This window comes from Pseudophryne corroboree, chromosome 11, assembly GCF_028390025.1.
Source record: "Pseudophryne corroboree isolate aPseCor3 chromosome 11, aPseCor3.hap2, whole genome shotgun sequence".
NCBI classification, from domain to species: Eukaryota; Metazoa; Chordata; class Amphibia; order Anura; family Myobatrachidae; genus Pseudophryne; species Pseudophryne corroboree.
This window is the reverse complement of record NC_086454.1, coordinates 48,323,189-48,340,458: the sequence shown is the minus strand read 5'-3', so window position 1 is coordinate 48,340,458 and position 17,270 is coordinate 48,323,189. Positions and strand designations below refer to the sequence as shown.

Below are 17,270 nucleotides of genomic sequence, written 5' to 3'. Positions count from 1 at the left end.
GCTTGTAAAGGTCAGCAAGGTCCTTCTTCACAGTGGTTTCAAATGTACAGGGTATGATCATCCAATTATATATATGCATACGATCAAACACAGGCAGCGCCAGGGACAACAGTTACTATATAATAATAAAGTACATGAGGAAACGTGAAGATCAGCAAAGTGGCATAGTTACACTGAATGCATTCCCGCTATGGCCCCCAGGCCACACACAGGACTCTCAGACACAGTAGCTGCTATTTTTCCAGTTTCAGTTACTATAGTGTTTGAAATCGTCCTTTTCTTCTGTGTCTTATTATCAGGGCTAAGACTCTGCCAGATGCAGGAACTGAGCGGTCTCCGAGCTGCAGCATTGGTAGCGGTTACTTATAAGCACACAGGCTGCCAGGAGAGATAAGCCAGGGCCGCTCTACTCTGACTGTTTCATTAGCACTTCAAAACTCGGACGTACTGAGGCTTATTCTCATGTGCCTGCAGTTCTTTACCATCTTCACTTAATTCTCTGCCTGGAGGTGATTTCAATATTATTATTACAGAGAGAGACTTAGGGGTCTATTCATGAAGCAGTGAAAAGTGAGCAGAAGTGAGCCAGTGGAGAAGTGGCCCATGGCAACCAATCAGCTACTCCGTACAATTTTATAGTATGCAAATTATAAATGTTAATTCAATGCTGATTGGTTGTGATGGGCCACTTCTCCACTGGCTCACTTCTCCACACTTTTCACTGCTTCATGAATAGACCCCTAAATCATACACATCGATTCCTGGCCCAGTGGAGCTTAAGGCCAGTACTCACTGGCCGATGCGGGAGAGATGTGTGCTGAGAGAACCGCTCAGCACACATCTCTCCCGCCGCTCAGCACAGTGCGATGTGTGCTGAGCGTGCAAGGGGAGACGGGGGGGGGGGGGCGCTCATTTCACCTAGCGGGTGAAATGAGCGACCTGCTAGATTGAGCCAATCTAGCACCAGCTATAGCGATGCGCGGGGCTGCGCATCGCTATCGCTGTGAGGGGTACACACGGAGCGATCAGGCTTAAAATCTAAGCAATCTAGTCAGATTGCTTAGATTTTAAGCAGCGATAGCTCCGTGAGTACCCCCCTTTACAGTCTAATATCCTCCTGGCATAACACACTTGTGTTTGTAACGCTGTAAGCTTGTACAAGAGGAATCTAAGAGGTATCAGGCCTTTAAAGAAGGTTATACAAGGTCATTGTCTTTGTATTGTAATCCTATCCTGATTGTATATCACACTTGTATAAACCATGGCTATGTTTGTGTTCTCTGTATGAAAGGGGGTCACCATCACATTCCACAATGTATACAACTTTCACACTTTGTTTAAACATTAATCGGCTGAAAATTGACGAGTTTATTCATAATGTCATAATTAACAATAGACTGAGGATCCGTGGCACATATCATGTTTAATGTAGCCGACGTGGTTTAAAATCCTTTAGAGGGACGTTTTTCTCATTATCCGCCTTTCCGAGGCTAGAGAGGTCATTTGTTATTACAGCTTATTTCTCTAACGTCCTAGTGGATGCTGGGGACTCCGTCAGGACCATGGGGAATAGCGGCTCCGCAGGAGACAGGGCACAAAAAGTAAGCTTTTAGGATCACATGGTGTGTACTGGCTCCTCCCCCTATGACCCTCCTCCAAGCCTCAGTTAGGTTTTTGTGCCCGTCCGAGCAGGGTGCAATCTAGGTGGCTCTCTTAAAGAGTTGCTTAGAAAAAGTTTTTAGGTTCTTTATTTTCAGTGAGTCCTGCTGGCAACAGGCTCACTGCATCTAGGGACTTAGGGGAGAGAAGTGAACTCACCTGCGTGCAGGATGGATTGGCTTCTTAGGCTACTGGACACCATTAGCTCCAGAGGGAGTCGGAACACAGGTCTCGCCCTGGGGTTCGTCCCGGAGCCGCGCCGCCGACCCCCCTTGCAGATGCTGAAGATTGAAGAGGTCCGGAACCAGGCGGCAGAAGACTTTCAGTCTTCATCAGGTAGCGCACAGCACTGCAGCTGTGCGCCATTGTTGTCAGCACACTTCACACAGTGGTCACGGAGGGTGCAGGGCGCGGGGGGGGGGGGGGCGCCCTGGGCAGCAATGTATAATACCTGTATGGCGAAAAATACATCACATATAGCCCTTGAGGCTATATGGATGTATTTAACCCCTGCCAGATATCACAGACTCCGGAGAAGAAGCCCGCCGAAAAGGGGGCGGGGCCTATTCTCCTCAGCACACAGCGCCATTTTCCCTCACAGAAATGCTGGTGGGAAGGCTCCCATGCTCTCCCCTGCACTGCACTACAGAAACAGGGTTAAAACAGAGAGGTGGGGCACTGATTTGGCGATATGAATATATATTAAAATGCTATAAGGGAGGAACACTTATATAAAGGTTGTCCCTGTATAATTATAGCGTTTTGGTGTGTGCTGGCAAACTCTCCCTCTGTCTCCCCAAAGGGCTAGTGGGTCCTGTCCTCTATCAGAGCATTCCCTATGTGTGTGCTGTATGTCTACCTGTAGTTTTTCCTGAATCAGATAAATTAAATGAAGTGTGTGATGATGCGTGGGTTTCCCCCGATAGAAAATTATTGGCGGTATACCCTTTCCCGCCAGAAGTTAGGGCGCGTTGGGAAACACCCCTTAGGGTGGATAAGGCGCTCACATGCTTATCAGAACAAGTGGCGGTACCATCTACAGAAAGGGCCGTACTTAAGGAGCCAGCTGATAGGAGGCTGGAAAATATCCTAAAAAGTATACATACACATGCTGGTGTTATACTGCGACCAGCGATCGCCTCAGCCTGGATGTGCAGAGCTGAGGTGGCTTGGTCGGATTCCCTGACTAAAAATATTGATACCCTTGACAGGGACAGTATTTTATTGACTATAGAGCATTTAAAGGATGCATTTCTATATATGCGAGATGCGCAGAGGGATATTTGCACTCTGGCATCAAGAGTAAATGCGATGTCCATATCTGCAAGAAGATGTTTATGGACACGACAGTGGTCAGGTGATGCAGATTCCAAACGGCACAAAGATGTATTGCCGTATAAAGGGGAGGAATTATTTGGGGTCGGTCCATGGGACCTGGTGGCCACGGCAACTGCTGGAAAATCCACCGTTTTTTACCCTAAGTCACATCTCTGCAGAAAAAGACACCGTCTTTTCAGCCTCAGTCCTTTCGTCCCTATAAGAGTCATATCTGCCCAGGGATAGAGGAAAGGGAAGAAGACTGCAGCAGGCAGCCCATTCCCAGGAACAGAAGCCCTCCACCGCTTCTACCAAGTTCTCAGCATGACGCTGGGACCGTACAGGACCCCTGGATCCTACAAGTAGTATCCAAGGGGTACAGATTGGAATGTCGAGACGTTTCCCCCTCGCAGGTTCCTGTAGTCTGCTGTACCAATGTCTCCCTCCGACAGGGAGGCAGTATTGAAAACAATTCACAAGCTGTATTCCCAGCAGGTGATAATAAAATTACCCCTCCTACAACAAGGAAAGGGGTATTATTCCACACTATATGGTGGTACTGAAGCCAGAAGGCTAGGTGAGACCTATTCTAAATCTGAAATATTTGAACACTTACAAAAGTTTCAAATCCAGATGCAGTCACTCAGAGCAGTGATAGCGAACCGGGAAGAAGGGGACTATATGGTGTCCCGGGACATCAGGGATGCTTACCTCCATGTCCCAAAATTTGCCTTTCTCACCAAGGGTACCTCAGGTTCGTGGTACAGAACTGTCACTATCAGTTTCAGACGATGCCGTTGGATTGTCCAAGGCACCCCGGGTCCTTACCAAGGTAATGACCGAAATGAGGATTCGTCTTCAAAGAAAATGGACGACCTCCTGATAAGAACAAGGTCCAGAGAACAGTTGTAGGTCGGAGTAGCACTATCTCAAGTAGTTCTACGACAGCACGGGTGGATTCTAAATATTCCAAAACCGCAGTTGTTCCGACGACACGTCTGCTGGTCCTAGGGATGATTCTGGACACAGTCCAGAAAAAGGTGTTTCTCCCAGAGGAGAAAGCCAGGGAGTTATCCGAGCTAATCGGGATCCTCCTAAAACCAGGAAAAGTGTCAGTGCATCATTGCACAAGAGTCCTGGGAAAAATGGTGGCTTATTACGAAGCGATTCCATTCGGCAGATTTCACGCAAGAACTCTTCAGTGGGATCTGCTGGACAAATGGTCCGGATCGCATCTTCAGATGCATCAGCGGATAACCCTATATCCAAGGACAAGGGTGTCTCTCCTGTGGTGATTACAGAGTGCTCATCTTCTAGAGGGCCGCAGATTCGGCATTCAGGATTGGATGCTGGTGACCACGGAGGCCAGCCTGAGAGGCTGGGGAGCAGTCACACAGGGAAAAAATTTCCAGGGAGTGTGATCAAGTCTGGAGAATTCTCTCCACATAAATATACTGGAGCTAAGAGCAAATTTATAATGCTCTAAGCTTAGCAAGACCTCTGCTTCAAGGTCAGCCGGTATTGATCCAGTGGGATAACATCACGGCAGTCGCCCACGTAAACAGAAAGGGCGGCACAAGAAGCAGGAGGGCAGTGGCAAAACTGCAAGGATTTTTCGCTAGGCGGAAAATCATGTGATAGCACTGTCAGCAGTGTTCATTCCGGGAGTGGACGACTGGGAAGCAGACTTCCTCAGCAGGCACGACCTCCACCCGGGAGAGTGGGAACTTCATCGGGAAGTTTTCCGCATGATTGTGAACCGTTGGGAAATACCAAAGGTGGACATGATGGCGTCCCGCCCGAACAAAAAACGGGACAGGTATTGCGCCAGGTCACGAGACCTTCAGGCGATAGCTGTGGACGTCCTGGTAACACCGTGGGTGTAACAGTCGGTGTATGTGTTCCCTCCTCTGCTTCTCATAACCAAGGTATTGAGAATTATAAGACGTAGAGGAGTAAGAACTATACTCGTGGCTCCGGATTGGCCAAGAGGGACTTGGTACCCGGAACTTCAAGAGATGCTCACAGAGGACTAATGGCCTCGGGAGCTAAGAAGGGACTTGCTTCAGCAAGTACCATGTCTGTTCCAAGACTTACCGCGGCTGCGTTTGACGGCATGGCGGTTGAACGCCGGATCCTAAGGGAAAAGGCATTTCGGAAGAGGTCATACCTACCCTGGTCAAAGCCAGGAAGGAGGTGACCACACAACGTTATCACCACATGTGGTGAAAATATGTTGCGTGGGTGAGGCCAGGAAGGCCCCACGAAGAAATTTCAACTAGGTCGATTTCTGCACTTCCTGCAAACAGGAGTGTCTATGAGCCTCAAATTGGGGTCCATTAAGGTTCAAGTTTCGGCCCTGTAGATTTTCTTCCAGAAAGAATTGGCTTCGGTTCCTGAAGTCCAGACATTTGTCAAGGGAGTATTGCATATACAGCCCCCTTTGTGCCTCCAGTGGCACCGTGGGATCTCAACGTAGTGTTGGGATTCCTCAAATCATATTGGTTTGAACCGCTCAAATCTGTGGATTTGAAATATCTCACATGGAAAGTGACCATGCTGTTGGCCCTGGCCTCGGCCAGGCGATTGTCAGAATTGGCGGCTTTGTCTTACAAAAGCCCATATTTAATTTTCCATTCGGACAGGGCAGAACTGCGGACTTGTCCCCAGTGTCTTCCTAAGGTGGTGTCAGCGTTTCACCTGAAACAACCTATTGTGGTGCCTGCGGCTACTAGGGACTTTGAGGACTCCAAGTTGCTAGACGTTGTCAGGGCCCTGAAAATATATATATATATATATATATATATATATATATATAATTCCAGGACGGCTGGAGTCAGAAAGTCTGACTTGCTGTTTATATTGTATGCACCCAAAAAGCTGGGTGCTCCTGCTTCTAAGCAGACTATTGCTCGTTGGATTTGTAGTACAATTCAGCTTGCACATTCTGTGGCAGGCCTGCCACAGCCAAAATCTGTAAATGCCCATTCCACAAGGAAGGTGGGCTCATCTTGGGCGGCTGCCCGAGGGGTCTCGGCTTTACAACTTTGCCGAGCAGCTACGTGGTCAGGGGGGAACACGTTTGTAAAATTCTACAAATTTGATACCCTGGCTGAGGAGGACCTGGAGTTTCTCTCATTCGGTGCTGCAGAGTCATCCGCACTCTCCCGCCCGTTTGGGAGCTTTGGTATAATCCCCATGGTCCTGACGGAGTCCCCAGCATCCACTAGGACGTTAGAGAAAATAAGATTTTACTTACCGATAAATCTATTTCTCGTAGTCCGTAGTGGATGCTGGGCGCCCATCCCAAGTGCGGATTGTCTGCATTACTTGTACATAATTATTGTTACAAAAATCGGGTTGTTATTGTTGTGGGCCATCTTTTCAGAGGCTCCTTCGTTTGTTATCATACTGTTAACTGGGTTCAAATCACAGGTTGTACGGTGTGATTGGTGTGGCTGGTATGAGTCTTACCCGGGATTCAAGATCCTTCCTTATTGTGTACGCTCGTCCGGGCACAGTACCTAACTGAGGCTTGGAGGAGGGTCATAGGGGGAGGAGCCAGTACACACCATGTGATCCTAAAGCTTACTTTTTGTGCCCTGTCTCCTGCGGAGCCGCTATTCCCCATGGTCCTGACGGAGTCCCCAGCATCCACTACGGACTACGAGAAATAGATTTATCGGTAAGTAAAATCTTATTTTCGGTGGGACCGGTAACTAGGACTTGAGCGTCCAGTTGCACTGCTAATGGAAAAAACATGATATGCTTTTATTATTATTTTTTGGAGGACGAGGAAATAGTCCTATTAGTTGTAAGGAGATTTTACAGAAAAAAAAAATATTTCATCATAAGTTGTTTTTTTCTTTTTCTTTTTCTTCTGCACTCTCCTTTTGTCTATTGGCATTAACGGAACAGTATCCGGTCAAAAGATAGATGGTAACCTTGACGACATCCTCATACTGTTGACAGTTTCACAGTGTCAACATCTGATATGTCGACATTCTAAAGATGCCGATGGTTAGGGTTAGGTGCTGCCTGGAGGGTTAAGGTTAGGTTGTGGGGGGTGTTAGGGTTAGGCACCATGGCGAGTGTTAGGCTGTGGCCGGGTTAGGTGTCATCAGGAGGGTTACGGTTAGGATTGGGGGGAGGGGTTTAGTGTTAGGCACCAGGGGGAGGGTTATGCACCATGCGGAAGGTTATGGTTAGGCACCAGGGGGAATGTTTCAGTAAGGCTGTGGTTAGGTTAGGGGTAGGAGCCATCAGGAGGGTTATGGTTAGGCTTTAGGGGGGGTTTGGGTTAGGGTTTAATCTGCAGTGGGGGTTAGGAACCAGGGGGCATGTTAGGGTTAGGCTGTGGTACGGGGGAGTTAGGGATCAGGTTTAAGGATAGGGGAAGAGATACTCTCCGGAACACGGTAGCATCACAGGTCTGCGATGGAAGGGACTGCTGGGACCAGGAAGATGCTGGAGCCACTGCTGCCGCCGGGAGAAGATAAGAGACCACTAGACCACCTGGGAAGGTTTGACGACCGTTTATCATGTCGACATATCATCTGGGTAGACATGATAAATGCTGAGCACGTCGACAGTTCAACCATGTCGACAACCTCAAATCCCAATACCTGCCAACTGTGGGGTAAAGGTTTCTAATACCCAGTTGGGAGCAAAGCTCGATGTCAATGAGTTGAACATGATGGTAAGGTAGAAGAAGGTACACTTGCACTTATCAGTTTAGGCATGTTCTTCCCAGGAACCAGATGGGGACGGTGTAAATGCTCTACCACCACACACTCGCAGACCCTGGAAGTGGTTCCATCTATACCCCAATCAGATCCATCCGCATGGCATTATCACTTATGTAAGGGAATATCCAGTCTACGGCATTTGTTTTCTGACATTACCTGAGTTCTTTATGGGAGCAATGGTACAATCATGTTACTCAACCTACCAGTTGAGGTCTGGCATTAGTCTCCTTGGAAGTCTCCTCTACCTCCAAGACCTCAAATATCCAGACAAGGGATGCACCTTGCATAGTCCCATCAGAGCTGTTCCTGTCGTTAGCCAACTACAGTTTAGTTATTTGACCTCTGCCTGAAATATGATTGACATATGAATTGGAACACATTCTAGAATCTGCCTTTTAATTAGGCTGCTTGTTGTGCTGAATGTGACATGTGGCAGAATGAAGTTCTTACACCTTCTGCATTTAGCATTATATAACAGTTTATATAAAATGGGAGATTGCTGGATAACCCGTGGGAGGGACTGGGAGAACCCAGTAGCTAATTAATGCAGATCATTAAAGACACTGCAGCTCATCCCAGAACAGTTTTATAGGAGCTGCTGTACGTCTGACCTAAGCCTTCCTACAGCTACGTTACAACCTCTTCTGTTATTACGGTGTGCCGTCTGTGTATTATAGCCCACTTCCCTGGCTTCTGTACATAGCTGAATGTTTGAAGACTGGGCTCCGCACAAATGATCTCTCTGACCGGTTTATTTCCGAGCTTAGCCCCGAAATCCAAGGCCATCTTCAGCTGCTGTAAATCCTACATGAAGAAGGGGTGGACATTGGAGCAAGCCATCAAATGATGGCTGGGCATACATCATCGAAGCTTTTGATGCGAGGGTAACTAAGTTAATCACATCGAAAGTGTTTGATGGAAAAAACCAGTGTGATGGTTCGTGTATGACCCAAATTTTTTTTTTGCACAATAGAGACCCACGGCCATTCTCTGTTAAACAGCTTAATAAAGCTGTGACCATTGGTTCCACACCATTCCATTGCGGCTGCCATAGCAAAGTCGTTTTCGAATGGTAAAAATACTAACATCACAACAAAAACATCAATGGTGTTAAATCATCGGAATGCAGTGTCCTTCCCTAATAGGAAAAGCATCATCCCAATATTGTGCGCAGGCACATTTTAGGGGTCAATCCAATTAGCTGTGAAGGGTGCGATGTGCCGTTGCAGTGGTGTTTAAATGCTGGCAACCACACCTGATCTTGCACCCTTCGCAGGCTTGAATCAGCCCCAATTCACACAAATTGCTCGGAGCTCTATGGGGTGGCGAGCAGTTTTGAGCGAATTCGGCCCACCGTAAAGTGCGGCCCCTGCTGCGATGCTTCACACTCGCGATATCACGGCTAATTGGATTGACCCCTTAGTGTCTGGGTCTGCACAGAGCCCTAACCGTCGGCAATATGGATAGAGGTAGATAATAAGTAGCAGGTTAGATCTATGAATGTTGTATTATACACTACGCCCGGTTTCACAAGACCCCCGGATCAGTACTCTGTGCGATTTAATATTTGGGTGATTGGATCGGCTTCTTACCACGTAGCTTGCGAGCAGGGCCTTCATACCTCTATGTCTGTCTTTGCCCAGTTTTGTTCTATAACTGTTGTTCTAATTGTAAAACGCAACGGAATATGCTGCGCTATATAAGAAAATGCTACAGAATAAATAAATTCTTTCTGTCCATTCCAACCTCATACTTTCTGTGCTTGTGCCGCTGTTGCCATTCTGCGGTCTGATTGGCTACAGGATGTTCTAGCCCCGCCCGCATACAAACTAATATAACCTCTCGCATTTGTCTCTTTAAGAATCAAACTAAAAGCATAATTTAAGATTTAAAACCCACACATACTGTGGAATACTTAGAACAGAAACTGAAATGTAATTCAAGCGGATTGGTTAGTGCAAGACAGTATAAAGCCCATTTATTATTTATTAAGATCTTGGCCCAATAATTAGAATTTATTATTGCAGCTATTTCTGGCAGTAAGAAATTCTGTAATGCCGTCATGTATTAATTATCACATACAGGGCCAGGAGCTCTGAATAGGATCCTGTCCCTGTGATGTGTAAGTAGTGAATGATCACTAATGTAATTTCACTTCTCTGTCTGTACCCTAGTGCGCTACCTGACGTGTGCAGAGGCTACTGCCGAGCAGGGCTCCTATGGAACCCTCTCCCTGTAATTTCAGTGTTCTGTAACCCATAGGCTATAGCGGGGTACACCATCCGAAGATGACATTAGCTGCCAGAGCTTGATAAATTCATCAGCTGCTTCTATAGTTGGAATTGTAGGGACTGCGGCATAGATATCTGCTGCGATCCCTACTGGGGTTCCTTAATATTTGTGAGTACCCCCTGGAAATTGGTGTTTTCAGGGGATATCCCGCAAATGTTATTGATAAATCTCATTTTTTAATTTCAGATATTAACAAGACAAACTGTAAAATTATATATATATATATATATATTTATTTCTCATTTTTATAATTTCAGATATTAACAAGACAAACTGTAAAATATATATATATATATATATATATATATATATATATATATATATAATCAACAATCTGACCTTATATCTGTAACCAGCCTATTCCAAGAGAGCAAACAAGCTGCAGTGTGTGGTTTGTGGTGCGTCTCCACATTTGTCTGATGCTCCTTAAGTATTTGGTCCCCGTTCAAGATAAACAGAAGAGCTTTATGATCCTGGTCAATTGTGGTCCACGTGCAGTACGCAGGAAATTATTGTGCCATTCAGGCTGCGTAGAAATGTGTGCAGCGATACAACCTGGATCTGAGTTGGACGCAAGTGCGAAACCGGATAAGTCTTGCCATTTTACGGAGACAGCGCATGCATCAAAAACGATGAATGTGATTTGCGGTTTGCACATGCATCGCACAAAACGTCCACAGTAGCAGGTAGCTGCGTACAAGTCAGACAACCTCAGGGTAGCTTCCGCAAAGCAGTGGATGCATACTGCATGCGGGCCACCGATACTCGCACAGATGAATGTATACTCACATCAGCGTAACATCTGGCTGCTGCACTGGCGGACACTTTGAGTGGAGGCGTGGAAGATGGATCTCGATCAACTGAAATTGTTTTACGTGATTAATTGCCATTTAAAAGCCTATTTGTTGCAAATGACTGATAAGGAAGTTATTTGTTATAACAACGGTAGTATGAAAGGTGTGGACTGCCAGGCAGGCAGTGTTTGCCAGTGCAGTTATGCTGATATCAACCTTCTTTATAATTCCCCCCTGTCTGTGGGTCTCATTTATCATTAAATATTTGCTATAATACTTCTATGATCCCTCCATTCCCACCGGCAGCCACAACCCCCTTAGGCTTCTATGGTTGCTGCGATGCTGGCAAATATACCAAGTTCTGGACTACGAAGCATTCCAAAGATTGTCCCCCGCAGCTAGCACCATCCTGAAGGTAGCCCGTTATAGTCTATAGGCTACATATCACAAACATAGGGGTCGATTCAATTCAGAGGGAATTGAATAGCGCTGGGAAGGATCTCCCTATGCTATTCAATTCAGCGTGATGCCAAGTTAGAGAATGCCTGTACTCGCGGACTAAACAGGGTGAAAAGGGGCATTCTCTGACTACAGTTCCTCGCCGTGATGCTGTTTGTGTGGTGCTAGGTCACAAAACATCTTCGTGGACCTAGTTTTGTCGGATTTCTGCTCTCACCCCCCCCCCCCAGAATTGTGTGAGAAGAAATTTCTAGTCGGGGATAACATTGTGCTGAATTGGATAGCCCCAGGAGCTCCTTCCCAGCGCTATTCAATTCGCTCTGAATTGAATCATCCCCTCAGCTGGCAGAGAGTTCCCCCCAAAACCCTCCCCAGCAATGGCTGCCAGGCATGCGTGGTCAGTAGGACCAAGCGTGTGCAGGATTCCTGCTTCCACTCAGAGCACATCACAGGGACGGGCTATTTTCAGAGAGCCTGTGCTTGCAGTTACTGAATAATACGCCGGTATATTTGGAATGCATACTTGCCTATCCTCCCGGAAAATTGGGTGCCACTCCCGCAGCCCCCGGAAAGGTGAGCATGTCTCATACACCGCCACTTCAGCCACCCACTTACAGAGCACAAGCGAGCAGTCCCAGCGGGCCCGATGATGCAATTTGTGCTGAATCACGCCATACAAGCCCCACCATGTATGCCGGCTTCGCCGCGCTCTCTGCCCTCTTCTGGAGGTTGCAGCTGAAATGTGTGCATCCCTGTTGAAATGGGATTCTATCTGCTAATGCCATGCCCAGATCGCATAGAGTATGTAATTAATGATAAATAGAACCCTATGTGCCTGTTAGTCAGCCTGAGAAGAGGAAATCAAACATCTGTTATTCAGATTTCTGTGATTAATCATATATAGGAGTGGCACCTGCAATAATGCACTATGAGTTGCCCACTTTCTGCGTTTCTGCTCACTAATACTGCCAGTGATTTTTGTAGACATCCCAATCTGTGCACCGTAGCTCACACCAGCCCTATGGCAGGTGCAGCTTTTCCATCTGACCCTGGTCTCCTATGGTTGCGGCTGTGCATCTGGAACAATATTCACACCAGCAGCAATCAGGTCCTTGATATCAACCAAAATTACTGTAGGACACAATCCAAGCAATGCTCCTAAGGAAATGGTTTATGAGAAGAGTCCCTGCCTGCCCTAGTTCTCTTCTGATCTTTGTCTCTGGTTTGTGGCCAACAATGTTTTAACCTGAGCACTGTATTGTGGCCTACAAGCATTTATCATTGGTGGGCCAGTTGGCTCGTTCCATATGGCTGCCTTATCGCCGTATCTCTGCACCAGCAATTGGTGTGTGAGATTGGGAGAGAACAAATGACTTGAAGATTAGCCTGATACTGAGAGAGCAGAGAAGCTGCTGGAGGGGACGATGTAGAAGTCAGGATTCAGAAAGACAGTCCCCAAGGCGGCCAAGTGTTGGCTCTTGTGCAGAAACTGTAATACACCATAGATTATTGATTGCAGCCATTAAGTGTGTGATGGAGGAGTTGAATTGAAGAGCGAGATGTACAGCATCACTAAACCTGTATCCGTTCTCAGTAGAACCGTTTTTTCAGCTAACAAGGACATTTTTCACTCTTCTTTCAAGGTTCTCCCAAATTACGCTTCATACCAAGGGGGTCACATATAGTATGACGCATAGGATGAATCATGCTACCCTAGGCCTGCCCCCTGCTGTAAAATGCCACGGATAGCTGCTGTTAATGATTAGCCCCGCCCCCGGCGCCTCTAAGATGCGAACATAGCATGCTCCCCCAAAGCAGAAGCCCAAGATTGCCCACTTTGCCTCTAGAAAAGTCCCAAGGTTGGTAAGTATGCCCTGACGTTCAGAGAGACTCGCTGAAATACTCTAGTGGTGATGTCCCTGAAGAGAGTCTCCCTGAGACGAGGCTTGGTTTGTGCAACACCGTGATCATGTCCTTATTCTTAACCCACTGTGGAAGAAACGGTGAGAAGAAAGCTGGGTACACATCTATACAATCCACAGCCCGATCAACCGATATCTGGTGAACGGGCGGACGGTTGTATAGGTGTGTATGCACTATGCAGTACCGTTGCAGGAACATTAGCCAATAAATGGCTTCCAATGCTGCTGCAACGGTTGGGATCGGGAGATCGTATCTTATATGTGGTTTAATATTTTTCCAGATCCCACAGAGGAGCCTCTCGCCTCACTGCTGCCACCGCCTCACAGGGGGTCTCGCTGTATGCACACTGCTCGGCTTGAGCGTGAGAAACCCAACCAGCTGAGTGATCGTAAAAGTGTGCACCCAGCTTAAAGAGGATGTGTGCTACACCACAATGGCCACCGCTCTCCAGCGCACAGATGACTGCATAGCTGGCTATGTGCCCAAGAATGTGTGATGAAATACAGGAGATGTGCCTCATGACGTAAAGAACACACTTATTGGCTATCTTTGCAGTGACCAGTGGCGCCCCCTCCCTCAGCACAGTGAGCCAAATGCAGTCCGTGAGACTGCATCTGTAAATGGCAGGGACTTCTGCCACCCATAGGACAGGCAGACCAATTGGGAGGTGTCTCTTCCCTTTGGGACTGCCAGATCAGGCTGCGATTAACAGAGAGCTGGCTGTAGGAAGCCACTCCCTGCCTTTCAGCCATAGGCGGCATCTATGGGCTGCAGCCGATGCAGTCCATAGAAGTTGAAATTTTGCACATCTTTGGGTCAAAGCACAGTCTCATACCTCTCATATCTTATTTACACCTTAACCCCATTTTATTTTCTGGGTGTTCTATGACTTGTAAAATAATAAATAAAATGTATATATAATATACAGTATCTACTGTGTGTATATATAATATAATATATATATATATACATAATATATATGTGAATGTGTGTGTGTATATGTGTGTGTGTGTGTGTGTGTGTGTATATGTGTATATAAATATAAATAAATATATATATATATAACTATGTAACTCCATGTTATTACATTTATCTCAGACGGAACGCTAAAAGTCCTTTTCAATGTTTCTTTCCATGAAATGCTGTATGCCTCTATGCAGCCGAACCCATTACATTATAGTCATGGATATGGCTGGCCTAGAGCACTTTGCAAATAAGTATCGTCACTGTGGTCATTGTCAGGCAGGTAACAACTCGACTTTTCAGCTCTTTACAGACAATGGAAATAAGTACAGGTTTATGTTTTGCTCCAGTTGCCTCACACTTGGACACCAGCATAAGACGCGTTCTCCTCAGTCTTAATAGAGGAGGGTGATCTCTTTGACAGGAACTGGTTCGGCAGTAACTGTGTAACAAAGCTTCATCTACTTTTTCCTTTCTGTTGCAGTTGTTGAATTCCCTGGGTGTGGATCAGGAATCTGCCTGTAAACATGGCGTGTGCTTCCGAGATGGACAGAGGAGAGTGGACTATATTTTGGCCTATACCTACAAGAAATCCTCCAGCAACAGATCCCACAGTAAGAAATCCCAGCATAACAACTCTGTGCACTCGCCGCGGAGCGGGAAAGAGAGTTACCAACTTCCCGGCGGAGCCCCGGATGTAGAGGTAGCCGAGAATGAGCCTAAAATGGACTATCACGAAGATGACAAGAGGTTCCGCAGGGAGGAGTTTGAAGGAAACTTGATAGAGACCGGTCTGGAATTGGAGAAGGATGAAGAGGTACAGTAATGGTCCATAAGTGTTTACACAGTGCAGGATGCATGTAGCTGAGAGCAGAACTATTTCCTACACCCACAGTAACCAGAAGCTTTGGCTGGTGAGAGTGGTTTAATGCTTAGCGACGATCAAACAACATAATATGGGTGTGTGTGTGACTCAACAAGTGACCTTAATGTTGTGTGCGTTTGTCTTGGTGTTTGATCATGTGATTTTTGGAAAGTATTTGAAATGATTAAATTCCACCCACATAGACGGGCTCCACACCTTGCTTCCTAAATATACAGATAAAGCACCTTATATAGCAGATAAGGGTGTCCTGACCGGGCGTGTCCCTGTCTTTGTGCCAGCTATTTGAATGGTACATGTAATTGAGGCAGCTAATATCCCATATTTCTATTTATAGCTTTGTTACTCACTAGATTATTTGTAAGGGGCATGCCTGGAGTGAGAGTGGGTACAGCAGTGCGTGCTTGGAGTAGTGAGTGGGGCGCAGCAGTGCCACGCCTGGAGAGAGAGTGGGGCGCAGCAGTGCCACGCCTGGAGAGAGAGTGGGGTGCTGATATGCCACGCCTGGAGAGAGAGTGGGGTGCTGATATGCCACGCCTGGAGAGAGAGTGGGGTGCTGATATGCCACGCCTGGAGAGAGAGTGGGGTGCTGATGTGCCACGCCTGGAGAGAGAGTGGGGCGCAGCAGTGCCACGCCTGGAGAGAGAGTGGTGCGCAGCAGTGCCACGCCTGGAGAGAGAGTGGGGTGCTGATATGCCACGCCTGGAGAGAGAGTGGGGTGCTGATGTGCCACACCTGGAGAGAGAGTGGGGTGCTGATGTGCTACACCTGGAGAGAGAGCAGGGTACAGCAGTGCCATACCTGGAGAGAGAGTGGGGTGCTGATGTGCCACGCCTGGAGAGAGAGTGGTGTGCTGATGTGCAGTGAGTGGGGCACAGTAGTGCGTGCTTGGTGTAGTGAGTGGGGCATAGCAGTGCCACGCCTGGACAGAGCGTGTGGGGTGCTGATGTGGCACGCCTGGACAGAGCGTGTGGGGTGCTGATGTGGCACACCTGGAGAGAGTGTGTGGGGTGCTGATGTGGCACGCCTTGAGAGAGAGAGTAGGGTACAGCAGTGCCACGCCTGGAGAGAGAGTGGGGGTGCTGATGTGCCATGCCTGGAAAGAGTGGGGGTGCTGATGTGCCACGTCTGGAGAGACTAGGGTACAGCAGTGCCACGACTGGAGAGACTAGGGTACAGCAGTGCCACGCCTGGAGAGAGAGTGGGGTGCTGATGTGCCACGCCTGGAGAGAGTAGGGTACAGCAGTGCCGCACCTGGAGAGAGAGTGGGGTGCTGATGTGCCGCGCCTGGAGAGAGTAGGGTACAGCAGTGCCGCGCCTGGAGAGAGTAAGGTACAGCAGAGCCACGCCTGGAGAGAGAGTTGGGGTACAGCTGTAGGTGCTAGGACTCTTTATCTGGATGTAGTTCAATAGTGAATGAAATATGAAAAATAGTTATTGATATCAAAACTGGTGCTAAGGTTTGGGAATTAATCTGAATACAGTATTAGGGTCTGAGCATTACTATTTATTTGTACAGTGATAGAGAAATCAGGCATAGCTGTGATAGAGGACATAGGGCTTGATTTACGAAGCAGAAACTTTTACAGGGTATAATTTGCATTTAATATTTTTGCTGGTTTTATATTTTGGGGCCAAATTCGCTGCTTAGTAAATCTGGCCCTAACCCTGTTATAATGTGAATACAGGGGCTTGCCTTAGATGTATGATTTATAACCACAGTCCATCTAGTGCCGGTGCCCACAGCGAGGTTTCCAGCGTGCACGCAGTGGATGAGTGTCACACGGGCATTCTATATTACTGTTCTGCCTGCGACAGACCTTACCCAGGAGGACACACCCAAATGAGAACAATACTATGATTGTGAGAAAGTCACTGCAGTTATTAATGCCATTGCCAGCAATGTAATGCACTTAATTACACCTTTAACATAATGTTTAACACCTGCACAAATCTGTACACCGTGCCAGCTACCGGGAGCCTGTAAACCTGGCGCGTTCCATAGTTACAGGTAGCCATTTTCTCCTGGGATCCACATGTACATTGAACCTGAGTGTGACGGTGATTAACCAAAGTAGAAAGCGGAATTTCTGGTCTTCCCTCATTACAATAGATCTTCCCACTGTCGAGTTTAAAAATCCCATCATTATCCCCACCACTGAAGTCCCTTACCTTGGTGCTGCTTACAATCTGCACAGACAATCCCTAACAAAGTACTGCAGAATCTTATAT

The 17,270-nt window shown here is 47.1% G+C and overlaps 1 protein-coding gene across 7 annotated transcripts in view; it reads left to right on the top strand.

The window, feature by feature from the left end:
• Positions 1-17,270, top strand: part of ANO1 (anoctamin 1) — a 303,304-nt gene that overhangs the window by 209,323 nt on the left and 76,711 nt on the right. For all 7 annotated transcript variants that reach the window (XM_063944141.1, XM_063944142.1, XM_063944140.1 and 4 more), the window contains one exon: positions 14,640-14,972. In XM_063944141.1, the coding sequence (XP_063800211.1) occupies positions 14,640-14,972 (333 nt within the window). The remainder of the gene's footprint in view (positions 1-14,639; positions 14,973-17,270) is intronic.